The sequence below is a fragment of the Equus asinus genome, chromosome 25, assembly GCF_041296235.1.
Source record: "Equus asinus isolate D_3611 breed Donkey chromosome 25, EquAss-T2T_v2, whole genome shotgun sequence".
NCBI lineage: Eukaryota > Metazoa > Chordata > Mammalia > Perissodactyla > Equidae > Equus > Equus asinus.
The window spans coordinates 49,932,822-49,956,112 of record NC_091814.1 but is presented as its reverse complement, the minus strand read 5'-3'; the positions used below and the strand labels follow the sequence as shown (position 1 = coordinate 49,956,112).

Here is a 23,291-nt window from a genome sequence, read left to right as displayed (position 1 = left end):
AATAGATTTTCTTTCATGTTACTCGTGCAGGACTTTTAGATTAACCTTTTAAAATTGTGGAGATGTAACCATATCCATTTTGACTTATCTCTTAATTATATTGTAAAACAGTGGTTCTCAAAGGATGGCCCCCGGACCCACATCATCAGCATCACCTGGGAACTTGTTAGAAACGCAAATCCTGGAGCCCCACTATAGACCTGATGGATCAGAAACCCTGGGGCTGGGGCTCAGCAAGCTGTGTTTTAATAAGTCCTCCAGGTGATTCCGATGCAAGGCAAAGTTTGAGAACTACTCTTTTAAACCAAAGTTTCAATCCACTTTAACCTATTTAATTATTAATAGAATCTACTTGGCTATCTATGCAAGAGAGGTCTATAATAGTCCAGACTACAGATGCTCAATTTCAAGCCTATCTGCCCGCCTTAGTCTGTATATTCCTCCCGCGATTTACAGGGCTGTGAAACAGTATCCTTCACAGGAACTTCCTTAGGGTATTAGGATAACGTGAGCATCTGAAAGTACAGTATGTTCATGAAAGACATAAAATAAGCAGTAGCAACAATTTAAAGATGACATCAGAATGACAAGCTAAGGAGACAAACTATCAAAATGAGTCCTGAGTGCATATTGTGCTTTGAGGGGAGGAGGAGAGAGGAGGCACTCCTGAATACCTAGTCGTTATTATTCTCCCCCCCTGAATTTTCATGTTATTGCATTATTAATAGTGGACCCTGTATTGAGGTGCAGCAAAACCATAGCCAAGTGTCATTTCCTCCACATTAAACCTGAATTATACAAGGAAAGTGGTTAAACTAAGGTGGGGGTGGGGCGGGAGATGCCGAAGACAATCCAGCTAGGATGGGCAGTTTTCTTTTGCTATGGACTGGCTCTACCCCTCCCCAGGCACGCTTCCTTCTAACCTACAGGCTTTTCTCTCCGGCGGGGGCCCCTCCTCCAGGGCGCACCCCGCCGGCCGCGCTCAGCCCCCTCCTCCAGGGCGCCCCCCGCCGGCCGCGCTCAGCCCCTGCGCGGCTCAGGATTAGAGCTGGCAAGAGACCGGCTCGGAGAAGAAGCGAACAGAGCCCAGCAGGTCTGCGCGCTTGTCGCCGCGGCGGGAAACCCGAAACCCGCCAAGGCTGCCCTCGCGCGCCGCTCGAACCAGCCCCGGGTCTGGGCAACCCGGGGGCCTCCACCGCGACTCCCGCCCGAGGCCCCGTCCAACCCCGCCCCGCCTCACGTACAGAAACGCTCGGCGCCTGCGACCAAGCCGCCGGCGTGAGGCGAGCGCGTCGCAGCCAATGAGGTGCCAGGAAGGAAAACCAGGGACCAATGAGATGCCGGAATGCTGTGGGCGGCCGACCAATCGCGAAGCCTCGCACCCGGATAAGATTGCGGGTTCTGAAACCCGGCTCTGGAGCGTGAGGGGCTCCCCACGTGGGGCGGGGGTTGTGGGCGCCGAGGAGGGGCTGAACCTGTGTTAGGGGCAGTGTCCCGTGCGTGTGGTTGGCGTGTCAAGCCTTTGGGTTTTGAATGTGGGACCAATCAATGTGGCTGTTTGTCCGCGGACAGAATTCCCACTGCAGTGTCCCGAGCCCGCGTGTGGGGAAGCCCCTCTGATGGTACCTCAGAGAGTAGGAGAGTCCTGAAGACGCAGCTCAGGCAGTGGGAATATGAATCTCTTACCTAAAAGCTCCAAGGAGTTTGGCTCCGTTGACTATTGGGAGAAGTTCTTCCAGCAGCGAGGAAAGAAAGCTTTCGAGTGGTATGGAACCTACCTGGAACTGTGCGGGGTGCTCCACAAATACATGAAACCCAGGGAAAAGGTGAGCTCGGCCCTGCAGCCCTGTGTGTGCTCGGGAAGGTGGGAACTGACCACGGTAATCCTCCGCCTGGTAGACAGGGACAGGCGTGGCGGCCTCACTGGGCCCGTATTTTCAAGATTCCGTGCATCCTTCCGGCTAACAGGCAACTTAAAGATATCCTTTTAACGGTTTTCAAATAACAGACCTCCTGCCTCCAGCTCATTCTTGAATTAATAACCCCAGTGGAAGAGTGACTTCTTTAGTACTCCAATTTAGATATCGCCTCCTAGAGAGAAATTGTGCTTTTCTGTCTCTGTGCGTCCCTGTGGAGCAGGCAGCACCTGTGGCTTTACTGGTACTTGAATCTGTTATCAAGTATTTTTGCGGCCCGCTGAATTTCAGGCGCTGGGCTCAGCGCAGGAGCATAAAGATACAAACCCTGGGTGCATTCCAGAAGTGAAAAGAGATAGGTACAATAATAAGAGGTTTGATAGAGGTGGGGTTGTATTGGAGGTAGGGAAGGAAGGAAGGTGGAAAACTAACATTCATGGAAGAAGCTTTAGTGTCAAGCCTTATGCTGGGTGCTGTGTGTGTGTGTTTGTTCAGTTGCTGAATTCTCATAATAAACTCTGAGTGGCGGTATACACATTCTACAGATGAGGGAACTGAGGCTCTGAGAGCCAGTTTCTTGCCCAAGATCATACATGTAGTAAGTGGTTACGTGGGAATTTTTATTTATTTATTTTTTTATTTGTCCTTTTTCTCCCCAAAGCCCCCGGTACATAGCTGTATATTTTTAGTTGTGGACACATGGGAATTTAAACTCAGGCCCATCTAGCTCTAAAACTTATGCATTTCTCATGGTACCATGCTTTTCCAGAGATGGTGACATGGGGCAGAATTTGGAAGGATCAGTGGGAGATTGCTCACAGAGAGGGAGGCAACAACCTGTGTTTTAAGTTTGGCTTCAGAAAATAGCAGACTCTCGTGAGGTGAAGCCAAAGGGATAAGTGGAATAGGATTATGCCAGAACTAGGTTTTCAACAGTAAAACAAATAGCTTTCAACTGTAACTACTGTATTTGGATTCTCTGAATTCCTGTCAATTCTTGAGTAATAAATTCTTGATTCAGAGAAAACCATGATTAGTTCGTTTCTGCAGTACAGAAAGCCCATTTTCACGTAACTTGCGTTGTTGTAGCTGAATGTGCTTTTCACTAGTGAGTTCCTCTAACCAGTGGTCTTTCAAGATGCAGCCTAGAATCGGCTCTGTAATGGTGCTCCCTCCTGACAATAGCATCTCCACCTTCAGGAAACATGCAGCAGCCGAGGAGAGACTTGATTCCTTGAAGTATCTGCAGCTCATTCCTTTGCCTTGATCGCCTCCATCTTGTTGGGTTTTCTCCCCAGGTGCTGGTGATTGGGTGCGGTAACTCAGAGCTCAGTGAGCAGCTGTATGATGTGGGCTATGAGGATATAGTGAATATCGACATCAGTGAGGTCGTCATCAAGCAAATGAAGGAACGCAATGCCAGCAGACGGCCCCAGATGAGCTTCTTGAAGATGGACATGACACAGATGGAATTTCCCGATGCCTCCTTCCAGGTGGTGTTGGACAAGGGCACCCTGGATGCTGTCCTGACAGATGAGGAGGAGAAGACCCTGCAACAAGTGGACAGGATGCTAGCTGAGGTTGGCCGTGTCCTGCAGGTGGGCGGTCGCTACCTCTGCATCTCCCTGGCTCAGGCTCACGTCCTGAAGAAAGCAGTGGGTCACTTCTCTCGGGAGGGGTGGATGGTGAGGGTGCACCAGGTGGCCAGCAGCCAGGACCAGGTGTTGGAAGCAGAGCCTCGGTTCTCCCTGCCTGTGTTTGCCTTCATCATGACCAAGTTCAGACCAGTCCCTGGCTCTGCCCTTCAGATCTTTGAGCTGTGTGCTCAGGAGCAGGGCAAGCCTGTGCGGCTGGAGAGTGCTGAGCAGCTGGCTGAGGCGGTGCGGGAGCGGCAGCAGTATGCCTGGCTGTGCAGCCAGCTGTACCGCAAGGCCGGGCTGGGGAGTGTGTCTCTGGACTTGTGCAATGGGGACACGGGGGAGCCACGCTACACCCTCCACGTGGTGGACAGCCCCACTGTGAAACCATCGCGGGACAGTCATTTTGCCATTTTCATCAGTGAGTTGGGATTGCTCCCTCTCTTCCCTGGAGGGGCTGGCCTGCTGGGGCTGGGGCTTTGGTGGAGGGGTATGCCTTGACTGGTTTTATCTTCTAGGGGGTGGTACTTCAAGAGGTTAGACTAGCCAAGGCATGAGGAAGGGGGGTAGCAGCTCTCCAGCTACCTGCTTAGATTGGAGGCTTATTTCTTCTCATCTTCTGTTGCAAAGGCTTGATGAAGTGTGAGACTGGAGTTGATAGGGAAGGAGAGAGAAGTAATACAGATAAATTGAGGCAAGTCACACACTGTAGAGTTGTTAGTTACTCTGTAACGTGGAGTAATGGGAGCAGTGGAGTCCCAGTTCGGTGGCCTGTGAGCTGCAGTGACTTGGGGAGTCTCTGTCTTCTCTGCTGAATTTAGAGAGAGTACAGAATAGAAGCTAAAAAAGTGAGCTCTGGAACCAGGCTATTTGGGTTCCAGGCCTGGCTCAGTCGCTTCCTGGTCATGTGACATTGGACAAGTTACTTTTCTTTCACTGCCTCAGCTTATTCATCTATAAAATGATATCGTAACTGTCTTGTGTAGTTGTGAGAAGTGTAAAAGCTCTTAGAATGGTGCCTGGCACATGAAAAGTGCTTTATAAATGTTAGTGTTATTGTTGAAAGGGGTAAACGATACCAGATTTACCTTATTAAGGATAAAAGAGATGGTATGAGGAAATGCTTTCAAAAGTAGAAAATTCTAGACAGGTGCAAGGGGTTGATATCGTCATGCTGGCAATTGTTTCCTGACAACTGAGCCATTTTTCCAAGTATTCCATAATCCTAACTGTCCACCTGTGGGAACGAATAGTGCAGTGGGCATGGACACGGAGTCTGAAGCTGGACTGCCTGTTTGTGAGTCCCAGCTTCACCATTCACTAGCTGTGTGAACCTGGGCAAATAATGTAACTTCTCTGTCTCAATTTCCTCATTTATAAAATGGAAATAATAATACCACCTGCATCTTGGGCTACTATTCAATCAGCTTCTATTTGTAAATTGCTTGGAATAATGCCTGGCGTGTAATAAGCATTAATATATTTCTGTTTTTCTTGCTCTGGGTACCTGCCTCCCTCCCCTTCCATAAGCGTTCACACTTCGTATCCGCCTGGGTCCTGCCATGTGTCTGATGGCTGCTTTGCTGTGGGCATTGTGCACTAGGGAATAGATAGCCCCTCAGCGAGTCACAGTTGGAGGCGATGCTGGGCCTGGGCAGGGGCTGGCTCTCTGCCATGTGGGTCATATTGGTTGTGGGCTTGAACACTCTTTCCTGGACTCCCGGTCACCAAATGCCTCTTTGTAGTCCCCCAGGGTCGAGAGACCGAGTGGCTCTTTGGCATGGAGGAGGGCCGGAAGCAGCTGGCAGCCAGCGCAGGTTTCAGGAGGCTGATCACCGTGGCCCTTCACCGAGGTCAGCAGTATGAAGGCATGGACAGCATCCAGGCTGAGCTGTCGGCCAGAGTCATGGAGCTGGCCCCAGCCGGGATGCCTGCCCGGCAGCAGGTAACAGAGCTTTGGTAGCAGCTTGCACAGGTCTTTGGAGAAGTCATTTAGGAGGGCAGAGGGTGTCTTGGAAGAAGCGAGGACTGGGATCTATGACTTTAGTTTGGTCCTGGAGGGCATGTCAGGGGTTAAGAGCTACGTGGGCAGAAATTATAGGCAATGAGGGGAAGGGGAGTGGTTGTCCTTATTGAGAGCAGCAGTGGCCTCTGTGTCTGTGGGGCCTCTAGGACTCCTAAGAGACAGGATGAAGGAGATGCTCTCCATCTCGCAGGCTCCAGCTCTTCAGACTGTGGATTGCTCAGACCGTGTTTCTCCTTCCCCACTTTTGCGCTGGACTTCCTTGGCCACGTTGCTTCTTAGAACCATTGTTATCTGAGAGTGGAATGGGAAAGGGCCACAAGAGCGCAGCATAATTTTTGGGATATTGGCATTGCTGGTCTTGTGTTTTATTGGGAAGGAAACTGAAGGTTTTTGCCAAAATGGTGATATGGTATTATCAGTTGACACTGTCTTCTGTCTTGCACCATCCTGGTCACGAGAGGGGTAATTGACTGGTGACTTTATTGCAAGGACTTTATGGTAAGGAGTTTGTCATTCTTTTTTTTTTTTTTTTTTTAAAGATTTTATTTTTTCCTTTTTCTCCCCAAAGCCCCCCGGTACATAGTTGTGTATTCTTCGTTGTGGGTTCTTCTAGTTGTGGCATATGGGACGCTGCCTCAGCGTGGTTTGATGAGCAGTGCCATGTCCGCGCCCAGGATTCGAACCAACGAAACACTGGGCCGCCTGCAGCGGAGCGCGCGAACTTAACCACTCGGCCACGGGGCCAGCCCCAAGAAGGAGTTTGTCATTCTTGATAGATGGGAAAGCCAAAGTATCTGGAGGTTTGGTGCTATAGTAACAGATCTGAAAAGAGGAACCCAGGCTCCTGGGTTCCCAGCCTGTGGTTCTGACCATGGGGCTGACTTGTGTTTACAGATGAGTGTGTGTTGGATTCTTCTTGGCAGACTTTGGGGTTGGTGTCCATCAGACCGACCCAGATCCTGTGGGAGGTTCATTTGTGACCTTCTCTCACCAGTGCCTACATCTCTGTGTGATGTACACAAAGTCAGCATCCTGGTGTTTGTTCATTACTCTTGCAGGTCTTTAAAAGGAAAGAGATGTAAATTGGGAAGGGAAATGGAAAAGTTTAGGGGGAAAATGTATTTTTCTCCTAATTTTTTCTCCTGTTTGGAAAAATGGGAAAAAAGATGAAAATAACCGGGGGAAGAGACAAATTTCTCCCAATTTAGAGTGGTTGCTTTCCCCTGGATTTTGTTGTCTTTATCCTTTTCCAGGTTCCTTCTCTCATAAGTATAGAGAGTTCCTTCCTGCCTTCATTGTTCTGGACTATTGAAAGTCCTATTAAGGATTACTATTGAGAATCTCATATTTTTCTTGGGGAGAACCAACTGCATTTCCCTAATGTTTTGGGGGATCTTTATGTGTTCATCTGGTTTTCAAAAACGTGAATTAAACCTTTTGAGACCGATCCAAAGGCCCCAGAGAAGTCTTTTCACAGAATGGCAGATCTTTGGAGTCACTGCTGCCCAGAACCTTGGTATTGGGATTCCTCATATATACACAAAGAGAAGGGATCATGATTTCTCATATTTCTTAACTGAGTTGGTATTTTGATCACATCTCTGTTGTACCTTCAGGTGCCCTTTCTGTCCGTGGGTGGGGACATCGGGGTCCGGACTGTTCAGCACCAAGACTGCAGCCCCTTGAGTGGCGACTACGTCGTCGAGGACGTGCAGGGGGATGACAAGCGCTACTTTCGGCGGCTCATCTTCCTCAGCAACAGGAACGTGGTGCAGTCAGAAGCCAGGCTGCTGAAGGATGTGTCTCACAGAGGTGGGGCGTCGTAGGCGGCACGGTGGTGGGACCCAGGTGCACATGGCATAGACTCTCAATTTGGAGTGGTCAGAAGGACTTGGGAGCTTGGCTGAGATGTAGGACACACCTGGATACCCGTGACCAGAGGCACATGGCTCTGGGGGTTGTCCTCTTACCCTCTGGGCTCTTAGGGTATGAATGGCGATAAGCAGAATGGAGGTGCGTGTTCTCTTCTTGAACAGAGCCTGGCTCTGAAATGATAAGGAGCAGGGGTGGTGGTTTACCAAATAAATGTGATAATCGTTTGAATGCCTGCAGTTTAGAGGCCACCTGTTTTACAAGTTGCTCCATTTCCATCTATGTGTTAATTCAGTGGGCCTCTGTAAGGTGAGCCAGAAACATGGAGGGTGCAGGTGAGCCCTCCTCCATAGTGCCACCCACCAGCACCTGTTTCAGAGGGTTTTAGAGGTGGTGGGTGCTTTAGAGGTCATCTGGTCCAGTGCTGTTCAGTAGAACTTTCTGTGATGAAAATAATGTTTAATATCCAATTAGCTGTCCAGTATGGTAGCCATTAGCCATCTGTCGCTGTGAGCACTTGGAATGTGGCTGGTGTGACTAAGGAACTGAATCTTTCATTTTATATTTAAGTTTTCTTAACTTGCATTTAAATTTAAATGGCCACAGGTGGCTAGTGGCTACAGCACTGGACAGCATAGATCTACACCATGTCTTCTGGGATCCCTTTTAAGTGGTCTCCCAGATGCTGCTCAGAAACTCCCACTGAAAGGGAAAGCAGTAGTTTGTTTCCCCAGTCATTTTCACTGGGCATGTCTGTTCGTATTACTATAAAAGCAATCCTTGCTCATTGTAGTCAATTCAAATATCAGATGTATAGAGTACAGAGTGAACGCTTCCCCCCTCCTCCCCCAGTATAACTTCTCTTTTGAGGCACAGAGATTTGGGCATGGAATCTGAAATTGAGTCTGCTAATTCCCAGTTGTTCCCTTTGCCTGACCGTGATGTTCTGTTAGCAAGGTCGCCTGGGAGGACGGGTGAAAAGAGAAAATTCAGAAACTCCTGAGGTGGTGGGTTTGCCCAGAGCTCAGGATTGGGTTACCCTCAACAGGATGGTTTTTTCTTGAGGTTCCCCCTCGTCACCTGCACCCATGTTTGTGGGGTTCCTATCTTAGCACTTGGTCACTCTGGCTACGGGTTGGTTCAGTTTCATCTCACTGAAAGCTCAGTAAAATTGCTTCAAAGAACATTTGCCCTCCAGTGTGGGTTTCAGACTTTTTCCACTGTTGTCAAGTTCCTAGCCTTCTTGGTATCACTTTATTCTCATGAGAATGGTCTCTCTTGTGGAGGTGAGCAAGGAGAATCTATTAGAAAGTGATTAAACATCTCTGAAGTGCACCTATCACCCCATGCCAGTGCCTGATGCTGCTGTGGCATGCAGCTGGTCCCTCTGAAAGCCCAGAACCATCTGTCTCCTAGAGAACTGAGGGAGTAGGGACAGGGAAAGCGGAGGGGCCTTTTATAGGATTTCTCCCCTTCCGTGGACACTCGTGCTTTCCTTGTCCAGCAGGCTGGTGCGGATTCCTGTCCGCACTATGGTGGAGAGATGATAGGTGTCGGAGACGGGCAATGCGGGTTCAGATCCCGGCTGCACCACCGCCTGCTGATTCTGGGCCTAATTGTTAACTCTTTAGATGCTCAGTTTTTCCACTGCCAAAAATTGGAATAGTAGGGTTGTTGTAAGAGCTGAAAGAGTAAAAAAAGTCTAGTACAGTAATTGGCATAGAGGGGGTAATTAGTAACTTTAAGTCCTTCTCTAAAAGAATTTATGATAAACTTTTCTCCTGTTGGCCTTACATGTCTCAGAGGAGACTTGTACTAGGACTCCTCAGCTGAGTTTTCTCAGGTTTGGGGATGTCTCTTTGCCACTTTCCTTTTCTCACTCTCTGGTATCCAGTGGTGTGTGTTAAATGTTTAAGAACTGTCTCTTTGGGGAAAAAAAGGGCTGATGGGTACTGCTTGCCAATTTCTGTGGCATAAAAATGGCCACCATGGCCAGATTTCAAGCTACCAAAATGTTAACCGTTTCACAAAATTCCTGCCTATTTAACATTTGGGTTCTTGGGTTGGATCCAGCCAGCTGCAGCCGCTGCTGGGGTGTGCCTTGCTTTCCAAGGATGAGTGTACTAAGCGTAGGACTTCATTTGTTTCTATCTGTCATTTAGCCCAGAAGAAACGGAAAAAGGACAAGAAGAAGCAGCGGCCTGCTGATGCTCCCGAGGACCGCCCTGCAGCCCCGGGGCAGTGCATTGATAGGAGTTACCTGTGCTGTGAACACCACAAAGCCATGATCGCGGGCCTTGCCCTGCTGAGAAACCCGGAGCTGCTTCTAGGTGAGGGAGACCACTGCCTGCCACAGTGGGGAGCCTGTGTGGTGACAGAAGTGATCAACGTCAGCTACTGTGGTCTAAGAACAATGATTACAGGCCAATAAATGCACATATATTCATATTGTTCTTGTTCCCAACCATCTTCTTAGTTAATGAACATCCAGGTAACTTTTCCCTCAAACTAGAATTGTAATCTTGAAATGGCTACATGTGCTGATGTCTAACTTTTTTCTTCTATTCATTTATTTAAAAAATTAAGGAATAAAATACATTCAATGAGATATGTAAAGTACAATGAGATACGTAAAGTACAAAGTTCAGCTTGATGGATTTTTGCAGGTGTATATACCCATGTAACCAGATGGAACATTTAAAAATCACGTCTCTAGGGAAATGCCTTTGCACTTTAGGAGAATTTCTGAATTTTCAGCAGTGTTTTCTTTGAGCACTAGTTGCAAGTCTATCTTGCATTTCTACTTAAAAAAAAAATCCATATTATAAGTAGTGCAGTCATAGCCTTATCATTAATAACAGGCTTGGATCAGACCAGAATAGCAAAAACGTTCCTGTTTCTGTCTACGCTTGTAACTGCTTTCGCCCAGAGCCCCTGAGTATGTCTTACTGAAACACCCGGTACTTTTGGCCTCTCTCGGCGTTGACATATGTCCCTAGAGTCTCAGTTCTTACATCTGATCCTCACATTTGGTCTCCTATTGATGGTTCTTTCTTGTTTGTTGTCTTCCTTCCATCCCCCTGTGGTTGCTGTGGTTTCTCTGTGCTTAGGTCTAGGATTTGGGCCTTTGTTTTCCTGTGATTTCTTACTCAGACGGATTGCCCTCACTTGCTTGATGTGTCTGAAAGGACACTTGTGGCCTTTGAGTTGAGAGCTGGGCAGAAGGCATCGCATTTACATTGCCTGGTGATCGTGAACAAGATGTTGGCCATTTACCCTCCCATTCCATTTCCTAGAGGGTCTAATGCTTATGCTGGGACTCTTGATATGATGTCAGCTCTGTGCTTGGGGCCTTTAAGGGGCCATAATTATAACACACTGGTTTGTCTTCTGGATCTAAACCTTCTGGATTGTGATGCCAGAGTTGCATTTGCAGATGGCAAATTGACTCCTAAGTTTCTGGGATGAGACAGGGAGGCCAGGTCTTTAAATCTCCTGGGCAGAGCCAACAATCCGACTCCCTCTTTTGCCCTCCCCGAGACTGGTATACAACTTTCCAGCGAGCAGATGGTAAAATGGTGCTGTCTTCCTTTATTCCAGAGACCCCACTGGCATTGTTAGTGGTGGGCCTGGGCGGGGGCAGCCTCCCTCTCTTTGTCCACGATCATTTCCCAAAGTCCTGCATCGATGCTGTGGAGATCGACCCGTCCATGTTGGAAGTGGCTACCCGATGGTTTGGCTTCTCCCAGAGCGACCGGATGAAGGTCCACATTGCTGATGGCCTGGACTATATTACCAGCCTGGCGGGAGGAGAAGGTACTGCTACTGGGGAATTTGGAAGGGCATTGAAGGAAGATTGATCCGAGGTTGTCAGGCCTGCAAAGGCCTGTAGACTTCCTCTCTAAGAGGGCGGCATCAGCATCATCCCAGTCTTTCACCTGTTCATTTGTTCATTCATTTATTGATATATTGGACCTGCCCGGTGGCATAGCAGTTAAGTTCGCATGTTCCACTTCGGTGGCCTGTGGTTTGCCCGTTCGGATCCCAGGTGCAGACATGGCACTGCTTGGCAAGCCATGCTGTGGTAGGCGTCCCACATATAAAGTGGAGGAAGATGGGCGTGGATGTGAGTTCAGGGCCAGTCTTCCTCAGCAAAAAGAGGGGGATTGGCAGCAGATCTTAGCTCAGGGCTAATCTTCCTCAAAAAAAAAAAAATCCATTTATTGACATATTTATGCAATAAATATGGAGTGCCAACCATATGCTCAGCACTGTGTTAGGGGTTGGGGTACAATAGCAAGTAAAATAGGCCCTTTCCTGCCCTTAAGGTGCTAACAGACCAGTGGGCTTCTCTTTTGATTCTCTTCTAACCCTGTAACTTGCCACATCCTCACCAACTGAAGAAACCTAAACTCTGTATCTAGGTGAAGAAAAGGGGGAGAAAAGTTGGGGTGTGTGTTAGGAAGTGTTTTTTTTAATAAATCTTTCAGCTGGACATGAAGCCAGAAATAAAGCAAAGCAGTGTACATGTAGATCAGTGGTTCTAAACCTCAGGGGCTTTCGGCAATGTCTGCAGACTTTTTTTGGTTGTCATAACCGTTAGGTAGGGGTGCTTCTGACCTTCAGTGGATAGAGACCAAGGGAGCTGCTGAACAGCCTACAATACACAGGACAGCCACTGATGATAAAGAATTGTCTGGCCCCAAATGTCAGTAGTGCTGAGGTTGAGAAACCCCAATACAGATGCTGCTCAGTGGGAATTCTGATAGCCCTGCTGCTACTGGAATTAAGGCTCCATTTTGCCCTAATATTTTATATCCCAGACTTAGGACAGAAGGCATATTATGTTCTGCAATAGCTACCCTGATTCTTTTGCAACTTTATATATAGGCTCCTGGTGACAGGTGCTTTCCAGAGCGTGAGTCCCTCAGGGAGAAGGCAGTTAGGTTGGTTCAGTCCTAAGTGAACCTGGGGAGCTCAGGCCACCCACACTTCCTGGTCTTCTCGTTCCCTTGCTGATGCTCTGGTTCTCACTGGATTAGAATATTTTCCAGTAAGGATGTGGCAAACCAGGATTCCTGGGACGAATATTTTGGTGGTGCGATGGACAGATGCTGCCTTAATTTTAATTGCAAACTGAATTTAACTCTGTCAGAGTTTCACAGCTTCACTCTCTGAGGCTGGGGCCAGTTTGGGGGCCCAGGCCAACGGTAACTAATACGTGTGAAGCATTTAAAACCCCACCAGGCACATAGTAGGTACTCAATACATGATGTACTGCTGTTGTTATTACCTAGAGGTCAGGTTTTTGTTTTCTTCTTTTAAAGATTGGCACCTGAGCTAACAACTGTTGCCAATCTTTTTTTTTTTTTTCGCTTTTTCTCCACAAATCCCCCCAGTACATAGTTGCATATTTTAGTTGTGGGTCCTTCTAATTGTGGCATGTGGGATGCCGCCTCAACATGGCCTGATGAGTGGTGCCATATCCACTCCCAGGATCCAAACTGGCGAAACCTTGGGCCACCGAAGCAGAGCGCGTGAACTTAACCACTTGGCCACGGGGCCAGCCCTAGAGGTCAGTTTTGAACAGCCCTGGCATCATCTCTAACAACCTTTCAGATTGTTGGAGGGCTCATGCTGCAAATGTGAGCCATGGTTATCCTTGGACTTTGATGAGCCAACATGTTCTGTTCTCTAAGAAGCCAAATCAGATCTATGTTATGAAGAGTGATAGGCATGCCGTAGTCCTAGGTAAATAGTAGTCCTAGGTAAAAAAATTATGGAATAATCATTATCACCATCTCACAGTTTGCTAAAAACAAGCCAGTAGCATTGCAGGCCTACCCTCTTGTAAAAACTATTTAACATTATAGTAAGGAATAGATCTGGTTCATCATCGATTCTTTGTCATCCGTTTAGCAAAATAATTTCTTTTTTGAGCCAGCTATTGTTCAAGTAACTAGAAAAGATGTGTTAACTTTAACTTGAGAAAATTTTCTCCTACAAGGCAAACATCTGCTGTTTCCAGGGTTAAGTTAAAGTTACCATTTGCTGGGTCAGCCCTTTGAAAGCTTAGCAGCTGCTTTGTCTACATCAGTGGTTCTCAACTCTGACTGTATTTAGAATTCCCTGGGCAGCTTAAGAAGAATATTGGAGGCTTCTCATTTCTCCCCTCCCATCTGTTCCTTGCCACCCCAACTGGGTTTTTAACTCAGTTGGTCAGGAGGCAAGCCCAGGCTCTTTAAGTACAGTCATGCGTCACTTAACGACGGGGTAATGTCCTGAGAAATGAGCTGTTAGGCGATTTCCTTGTTGTGTGAACATCATAGGGTGTACTTACACAAACTTAGATGGTGTAGCCTACTACACACCTAGGCGTATGGTACTAATCTTACAGGACCACGGCCATCTCTGGGGTCTGTCATTGACCAAAACGTTGTTATGCGGCATGTGGCTGTCTTTAGAAGCTTCCCAAAGTGACTCAAATGTTCTGCCAGAGTGGAAAATCACTGATATAGATGGACTCCTAACCAAGTAATAATCATGCGTGTGGACCCCAATAATGTGTGTGCGTTAGGAAGGTGCTTTTAAATGTGCAGGAAGAAGAGAGATGAAGGCCTCATCTTTAACGTGGGGTACTCACAGCAGAATCCTGACAATAGCAACTCCCCTGGATGGTGGTGTGAGTGCCCTTACAGGCAAACCACATCTTCCATGTCATCCCTCTTACTTAGCCACCAGTACCCACCACAGGTCACAGAGGCGATGTGGTGTAGTAATGTAAATGGCATTGTTTTATCTAGCAAAGGCTAAAGACTCCTTTGTTTCTCTTCCCAGTACGGCCTCACTACGATGTCATAATGTTTGATGTAGACAGTAAGGACCCAACACTGGGAATGAGTTGTCCACCCCCGGCGTTTGTGGACCAGCCTTTCCTGCAGAAGGTCAAAAGCATCTTGACTCCTGAGGGTATGAAGGACAAAAGGTTGGGAAGGGAGAAGGGATGGGTCCTTTAAGAAAAATTATCTTTTAATCAAAAATGAACATGTTATAAGTGGTAGCTCCATCAGTTTCCCCAAATCGAACACATCCATTTACTGGCACCAAGCACAGAACATATCCAGCACCCTGGAGTTCCAGCTCTCACCTCCTTGCAGTAACTCATCCTCCTCTAAGGGTTAACCGCTGTCCTAACTTCGATCAGCACTGCTTAGTTTTACCCACTTTTGTTGTATATATAAATGGAATCATAGGGAATGTACCCCTTAGATTTTTTCTTTCACTCAATATGATGCTTGTGAGATTCATCCACAGTGTTGTGTTGACATTGTTGCTTTTTATTGCTGTGAAGTATCATTGTATGACTGTGCCACAATTCGTTTCTTCATTCTGCTGATGATATTTGAATTGTTTCCTGTTTGGGACTTTTATAAGTAGTGCTGCCATTAACATTCTAGTAGATGTGTTTTGTGGAAATATGTTTGCAAGTCTCTTGGGCATAGAAGTAAGGTTGTAATTGCTGGATCATAGCTTCTGTGTGTGTTCAGCTTTCGTAGACGCAGCCACACAGTTTTACCAAGAGGTTGTGGTGATTAACATTCTCACCAGCATGGTGCCACTAGCTACCACTCGAATTCTTCCCGTGTGCCCTGGACTAGGCAGCATCTTGTTTCATCTTCATAGCAGCCCGTTTTCAGATGAGGAAACCGAGGTAAAGAGACTTGCCGATGTGACACAAAGTAACAGCTGGGGCTCCAACTCAGGTCCTTGTGACTTGAAAGCTGGAGCTCTTCATCCATGTGTTCCCAGCCTCACAGAGGCATTTACTATGGTGAACAGAGTCAGCACTTTAATTGTCACCGACCCTCTCAGTGGCTAATAAAAACTCCATAATGTATGTGTCAGGAATGTAACATCCGTATGGAGTTGGTACATTCTTTCTTGGGGGTATTAATTACTTCTTTCTCAAAGTAGTTCTTTGGGAAACTGAGACATGGAGAATGGTAAAATAATTTGTTAGCAACACAGAAGAGCAAGAAATTAGCTTGAAGTTTTCTCACGGTTCACATATTCCCCACACATTCTTCTGCCTTGGTGTGCTGTGTGTTCTCTCTAACTCACTGCCGCTGTAGGTGCGCTTCTTACCACCAGCCTCCCTGGGACAGGGATTGGTACATTCCTCAGACCTGAACCTCGTCTCCAACGTGTCCCCTGATCTGTAGTCATGCTGAGTCTCTCCTTCGTACCCTACAGGTGTCTTCATCCTCAACCTCGTGTGCCGAGACCTGGGGCTAAAGGACTCAGTGCTGGCTGGGCTCAAGGCTGTGTTCCCCCTCCTGTATGTCCGGCGAATTGAGGGTGAAGTAAATGAGATCCTGTTCTGTCAGCTGCACCCTGAGCAGACACTTGCCACGCCGGAGCTCTTGGAAGTGGCCGAGGCCTTGGAGCAGACACTGAGGAGGCCTGGGAGGGGCTGGGATGACACGTATGTCCTGTCAGATATGCTCAAGACTGTGAAGATTGTGTGATCCCTGAGGCCAGGCAGTCCTCTGAGCTTCCTGCCGGACTGACCTGGGGCCCTGGCTGCCAGAGATTGAAGAAATACAGTGCTCGTTACTTTTTGAGCCTCCTGTTTTTCTTGCTTTCATACTCAGCTGCATATGGCCTCCAGCTTGGTGAGGTTGCTGAGGATCTGGGAAAATAAAAAAGTCCTTCCCCTCCTATTCTCTTCTGTCCCACTTGGGTTGATCACCTTGCTTCCTTTCCCGTGCCCTTTAGTAGGATCCCTGCTGGAGCCCCCAAAGACGTTGATGCCTTAGCAAGTATGCACCAAGCTCCTTAGGACCGGAGACAGTTGGATCTGATTGCTGTTTTGCTTTTGCTTTATCCTTTTATTGGTTCTGTAGGAATGATCTCAAGAGAGATAGCAGAGCATTCCATGCCAAAAGACTATAAACAGAGGAGGATCTCCATAGGCATGAGACAGATTTGAGAGAACATCTCCTCTGACTCCCTGCAGATGGAACTGCCGCTGATGTGGTCCCAAGTTTTAAGGATCTGTTGACCCACTCCCTATTTAACAGCTTTCCTCAGCCACTCAAACCTTGTACTCTAAGCCATTTGTTCTGTTCTCAGTCGGGGGAGTGGATGTAACTGGCCCCATGACTGTGTATGTCAGAGACTAAAGTCTCCGGTGTTGGTTTACTCACATTTATTGAGTGACGGCTGCACGCCAGACCCAGTGTAAAGAGCTGTGGTGAAGTAAAGATGTTTAAGAATGGCCAAAACATGGATTAGTAATAAAAATTAACATGTTTCAGGAACTTTTCTAAGTGATGTACATGCACCGTCTCATTTAATCTGAGATAAAGAATAATTAAACCAAAACTACATCTAACCCCAAATCTCACTAGAGCCAGCGACATCGGTCTGATCTGTTTATTGAAACCAGTACCAGCAGTTCTGATACTGGCTTGAACTTCATCTCTCCTCATTATGCCAAGGCTGACTTAATGAGCAGTGCCATGGAAAATGAGCCTTGTCACCATCCACCGCTCCGGCTTCTCTCCACATGGCCTCTAAAATGGACTCCAACCTCGAGTATTTCACTTAGGCTCTCATCCTTTCAAAATTGTTTCAGCCCGTTGAGGAAAAGGGATGTGAGTGTGGGGTAGTGTTTTTAGATCTTACACATTAGAAATAGCTGGTGTTCTTCAGGGGAGGGTTTTCCCCTGGAGCCATGTAAAGGGAAGGTGAGCTCTCATCGTGCCCATGCACCTTGAAGGGCCTCAGCTTGGGAGTCCTGCAGTGTTTCCTAATCTGTAAACTCCTCCAGTGTTAGGATAGATTATGGAGGCATAGGGTCTGAGTTGAGATTGCGTCTGCCTGCTCTGTGGTCATATCACCCTCCAGTTCTCTGCAGACTGTAGAGCAGCATACTTGGGTGGTGCAGCCAAGCTAGGGAATTGTCAGAATGATGGCAAGGTCTCAACTGTATCTTCAGAGGAGGAGTCCAAGGAATTAGGCAGGTTTACTGGAGAGGAGCCTTTGGAGGTGGGAAGAGACACTCAGGGGCGATGAGAGTTAGCTTAGAAATTCTGAAAGACTCTGGCTGTGAAAGAAGAGCGAGGTTGTTACGTGTGCCTCCAAAGGCTGAAGAAACACCAATGGGCAGGAATTATAGTCCGGCAGCTTTCAGCTTAATTTCCTATGAAGAGATTTGTGCTAATGGAGACCATTATGTTCACCGGAACACGGGGTGACTCAGGCTGTTGATGCAAAGCCTAGTCTACCTCCCCTCAGTGTGCTCGCTGAGTTGTGAGCAGAGGGTTTTGTGTGTACAGGCAATGCATTGGCCTGTATCCCATCTTTCCCACTGGAGAGCTAGTCATTTTTTTTCTCTTTTTTTTGGAGGGAGGTGTAGTTTCCATTTTATCTTATTTTCATTGCAGTATAATTGACACAACATTCTATTAGTTTCAGGTGTACAACATAATGATTTGATATTTTTATGTATTGCAGAATGATCGCCACAATAAGTTAACATCCAGGAGCTTTTCACAGTGATGACAGGCAAATGGGTCTTTGTGAGAATTTTGCCTGACTTTAGGCATATGAACACTGGAGGAGGGAGAAGCTTGTAACTTGGAATACCTTCCAGACTAGGCAAGTAGCATACTGTGTGAAGTGAGCCAGGTGTAAAACAAAAAGGCTTGGCTGCAGCCTCTGGGCAAACCTGGGAGTAGATGCCCCCCGAAAGCCAGCTGCTCTTCTTCCGGCTGAGCGTTGTCCGGCAGGAGTGCTCTCCCAGCGTGTCTAGATCTTTTAAAAGAAGTCAGAAATCCTGAGTGTGTGTGTGAATATTAAAATGTCGGCCAATTGAAACACATCTTCAAGCTGTATTGAACCTGTGGGCTAGTAATTTGCATCTTGCACACTAGGGGACAGTTTACAGAGTGCTTGAGAATCTGGCATGCATCCAGGCTCTGAATGAGCGTAAAACAAGGAGCAAACTGATGGCTACCCATCGCAAAAGTCTGGAAAAATCCCATCTTGTGTTATGACATATTTTCTATCATGGCTTCTCCTGAGTGGGGATGGTCCCACCATCCTTGGGATAGTGTACAATATAACTTTCCAAGACTATAAGAGAACTGAATGAGAGTAAATCACGTGACAGTCCCCCCCTCCCAAGACAACAACGTAAAATCGGTGAGGCTGGCTGTTTCTCCTTCTCCCACATCATCTCCCCACACACCTGTTTTTCATTGTGTGCCTCCAATCTTCCATCATGGACCAGCTTGCTAAGTGGGCCACTTCTTGAGTCGATCTTACGGGTAGACCAGTAGCTCTCAGCTGCACATTGGCATCATCTGATATGATAGGCAGAACAATGGTCCCTAAAGATGTCCACGTCCTAATCTCAGCAAACTGTGACTATGTTACATTACACAGCAAAGGGGAATTAAGGTAGCAGATGGATTTGATGTTGCTAATCAGCTGCTTTAAGATGGGGAGATTATCCTAGATTATCCGGATGGGCCCAACATAATCACAGGGGTCTTTAAATGTGGGAGGGAGGCAGAAAAGCCAATGTCAGAGTGACGTGATGTGAAACTTAGCTGATCGTTGCTGGCTTTGAAGATGGAAGGAACTCAGGCAGCCTCTAGACACTGGAAAAGCTAAGAAAACCAATTCTCCCATAAAGCCTAGATTAAGGAATGCAAGTCTGCCAACACATTTTTTTTTTTTTGAGAAAGATTAGCCCTGAGCTAACTGTTGCCAATCCTCCTCTTTTTGCTGAGGAAGACTGGTCCTGAGCTAACATCCGTGCCCACCTTCCTCTACTTTATACATGGGATGCCTACCACAGCATGGCGTGCCAAGCGATGCCATGTCTACACCTGGGATCCGAACCAGTGCATCCTGGGCTGCCGAAGCGGAATGTGCACATTTAACCATTGTGCCACCGGGCTGGCCCCTCTGCCAACACTTAATGATTTCAGCCTGGTGAGATCCATTTCAAATTTCTGTACTATTGACATAATAAATGTGTGTTGTTTTAGTTAAGCCACTAAGTTTGTGGTAAGTTGTTACAGCAGCAATAGGAAGCTAATATTCTTGGGAAACATTTTCTTTTTTGTGATGAGAACTTTTAAAATCTACTCTTTCAGCAACTTTTAAATATGCAATACAGTGTTATTAACTATCGTCTCCTTGTTGTACATTACATCCCCATGACTTCCTTATTTTATAACTGGAAATTTGTACCTCTGACTTCCTTCACCCTTTTCCCCCATCCCCCACCCCCCACATCTGGCAACCACCAATCTGCTCTGTCTATGAGCTTGTTTTTTTTAATTCTATTATAAGAGAGCTCATACTATATTTGTTTTTTTCATGCCTGACTTATTTCACTTAGCATTATGCCCTCAAGGTTCATCCATGTTGTTGCAAATGGAAAGATTTCATTTTTCTTCATCACTGAATAATATTCCATTGTATACCACATTTTAAAAATCCAGTCATTCATTGATGGGCATTTAGGTTATTTCCATGTCTTGGCTATAGTAAGTAATACTGCAGTGAACATAGGGGTGCAAAGGTCTTTTCGAGTTAGTGGGGTTTTTTTTTGGTGAGGAAGATTGGCCCTGAGCTAACGTCTGTTGCCCATCTTCCTCTTTTTGCTTGAGGAAGATTGTTGCTGAGCTAGCAGCTGCACCAGTCTTCCTCTGTTTTGTATGTGAGATTCCACCACAGCATGGCTTGATGAGTGGCGTGTAGGTCCATGCCCAGAATCTGAACCTGTGAACTCTGGCCTGCTGAGATGGAGCATGCAAACTTAACCACTACACCACCAGCCTGGCCCCTTGAGTTAGTGTTTTCGTTTTCTTTGGATAAATACCCAGAAGTGAAATTATTGGATCATATGGTAGTTCTACTTTTAATTTTTTGAGGAAACTCCATACTGTTTTCCATAGTGGCTGTACCAATTTGCATTCCCACCAACAGTGCACTATCTGGGAAACTTAAAAATACTTAGGCTTGGACCCCACCCCTACAGATTCTGATTTAATCGGTCTGGGGTGCATCCTATGCATCAGAATTTTAAAAAGCTTTCTAGGTGATAATGTTGTGCAGCCAATGTGGAGGACCGCTGAGAGAGGTTCTGTGAGTGGCTATGTTCTTAGTTAAGGGGGAAGGAGCCATTAAGGAATATTGGCTTGGCTCTGAGATGCAGCAGCAACAGTCACTTGATAACTGGAATATGCTCTCCTCCCACCCTGTCTAGCAAAAGCACACTGTATTTGCCATACTCAGACTCACAACACTGATACCAGACGTGGGTTTTTTTTTCCCCACACCAAGCAATTCTCCAACTCTCCCACACCAATTAGGGGTCATACAACTCAATTCAAATCTGACACTATCTGCCTGGGTTTAGCGCAGACCCCACAAGATCACCCCCCTACCCCAGATGCCAGTCTCAAAATCACAAGTCCAGGTTGTCACCTGTGCTTCTGACCAACTGGCTGTAAATCAGAGGTTCTTATGACCTCCTCCTTGGGTTTGATAATTAGCTAGAGGGGCTCACAGAACTCAGGAAAACAGGTTACATAGATTACCAGTTTATTATCCTTATTATTATCCTTTATTATCCTTATTATAAAAGGATACAACTCAGGAACAGCCAGATAGAAGAGATGCACAGGGCAAAGTGTGTGGGAAGAGCGTGGAGCTTCCATGGCCTCTCTGGGCACACCACCCTCCTTGCACCCCCATGTGTGCACCCACCCGAAAGCTCTCAGAACATGTACTCTGGGGATTTTTATGGAGGCTTCATCATGTGGACATGATCCATCATTAACTCAATTTCCAGCCCTTCTCCCTTCCCCAGAGGATGGGAGGTGAGGCTGAAAGTTCCAAGCTTCTAATCACAGCTTGATTTTTCTGGTGAGCAGCTCCCATCCAGGAGACCACCAAGAGTCACCTCATTAGAACAAAAGATGCCCCCATCACCCAGGAAATTACAGGAATTTTAGGAGCTCTATGTCAGGAACTGGGGTCAGAGAGCCATATATATTTTTTATTATTTCACACACCTATACATCTTTGCCCTCTGAGCGGGTGACAGTAGGGTGAGGAGGTCACCTCCTGCAGAGGGTGATTTCCGCCATGGAGCACAGCGCCCCACACCCCACTGTCACTGGGCCCTGAGTGTACTTCCCGAGGACTGCTCAATACAGCCCGAGGACTTCAGTAAACCGTAGGTAATCCAGTGTTCCTCTTGTGGCTTGTCTTGCCATTAGGCTTCTCAAATTTGTCAGCAGTGATGGTTGCTAAGAAGTAGAATTCTTAAATTGAGGTTTTAAAAAAAATATTCAAAAAGCATTTTTTTTGAGAGGCTGCTCTGTGCCAGACACCTTGCTTGTGCTGAGGAAAGAAAAAGGAAAGAGATACAGCTCCTGCTATTTCAAAGCTCACTGACGAGCTTCAGAAACAAATTGCAACACATGGATGAGTTCTGGAACCACATGTGCATAAAGTGTGAGGAATGCACAGAAGATGTCAGTTGTTTACTGAGAGTCTTCTTAGGTCCTCATTTGGACAGAAAAGGGGCCAGTCTCAATAAAAACTGCCTCCTTAAAGTGATCCAAGGCAGGACGCACTGTTTTGTTCTTCTAGCTCAGGTCTGAGCTGGTTCCCAGGCTTCCCAGTAGATGGCACTAGAAATCACATTTAGATTCTGGGGCGTCTACAGAACTCCTCTTGGGAGAGAACACTTTCAAAGGGCTGTTTTGCCTGAACCACATTTCCTGCTTCTTTCTCTTGTGTCTGAGGACAGACTTCTACTTGGCCTATTTTTCTGTCTCTTCACCCAATACCCTGCCCACTCTGCTCTTTCACCGTCACCATTTTTCCTTCCCACGCGTGTGGTGAGAGCATGCTTTTCTCCAGTCAAGGAGGGTGGAGCGCTGCATGGAGGCAGAGAGCCCTATACCCTACGTCCCTGATTTTAGAAACAATGGCTAGAAATTGAGCAATGGGCTAATGCTAATTGGACGTGAAGGAGCTTAAATTTGGGAAGCTTATAAGAAACAAATGTACCAATATGCATCTTGGCCTGAGCTGGCGTGTCAAGTTTTCTGCCAAGGAGGTCACCTCCTTCAGAGGGTGATTTCCACCACGGAGCATAGCAGCCCCACTCCCCGCTATCACTGGGCCCTGAGAGTGCATCCTGAGGACTGCTAGACACAGCCCAAAGACTTTAGTAAATCTGGGAGGCATATGAGAAAGAAATGTAACAATATGCATCTTGGCCTGAGCTAGCATGTCAAGTTTTCTGCCAAGACATAAGTCATTTCTATCCTAGTAGTAAATTAGTAGATGCGGGAAAAGGTTGGCAAAAATAAAATTTAATAGTAATAATGGATTTGGATATATTTTTAATGCAAGCCTCCCTGTAGGGGGTTGAATAGTGTCCCCGCCCCCCCCAAAAGAAATATTTAAGTCTTAACCCCTGGAACTGGTAAATGTGACCTTATTTGGAAAAACGGTCTTTGCAGATGTGATTAAAATCAGTTAAGGACCTCGAGATGAAATCATCCTGGATTAGGGCAGCCCTAGATCCAAAGACAGGATTTAGGGGAAGACAGAAGGGGAAACAGAGACAGGGGAGATGCACAGGGAGAAGGCCATATGAAGACAGAGGCAGATTAGAGAGAAGTGTCCACGAGCCAAGAAACGCCAAGGTTGCTAACAGCCACCAGAGGCAAGGAAAGAGGCATGGAACGGTTCTCCTCAGAGCCTCCAGAAGGAACCAACCCTGCTGACACCTTG

The 23,291-nt window shown here is 46.9% G+C and overlaps 1 protein-coding gene across 4 annotated transcripts; it reads left to right on the top strand.

The window, feature by feature from the left end:
- The first annotated feature begins 1,350 nt into the window (after window positions 1-1,350).
- METTL13 (methyltransferase 13, eEF1A N-terminus and K55) lies at window positions 1,351-16,075 on the top strand. 4 transcript variants are annotated; one of them, XM_014845195.3, is made up of 8 exons: window positions 1,351-1,826; window positions 3,215-3,974; window positions 5,299-5,498; window positions 7,196-7,391; window positions 9,614-9,781; window positions 11,052-11,267; window positions 14,289-14,420; window positions 15,705-16,075. In XM_014845195.3, the coding sequence occupies exons 1-8, from the start codon at window positions 1,674-1,676 to the stop codon at window positions 15,977-15,979; spliced, it is 2,100 nt and encodes a 699-aa protein (XP_014700681.1). In that variant the 5' UTR covers window positions 1,351-1,673; the 3' UTR covers window positions 15,980-16,075. The 4 variants fall into 4 exon arrangements, with proteins under 4 accessions (XP_014700681.1, XP_070353372.1, XP_070353373.1 ...); XM_070497271.1 differs by lacking the exon at window positions 11,052-11,267 and having other exon boundaries at window positions 1,365-1,826; XM_070497270.1 differs by lacking the exon at window positions 14,289-14,420 and having other exon boundaries at window positions 1,397-1,826.
- Window positions 16,076-23,291: the final 7,216 nt, after the last annotated feature.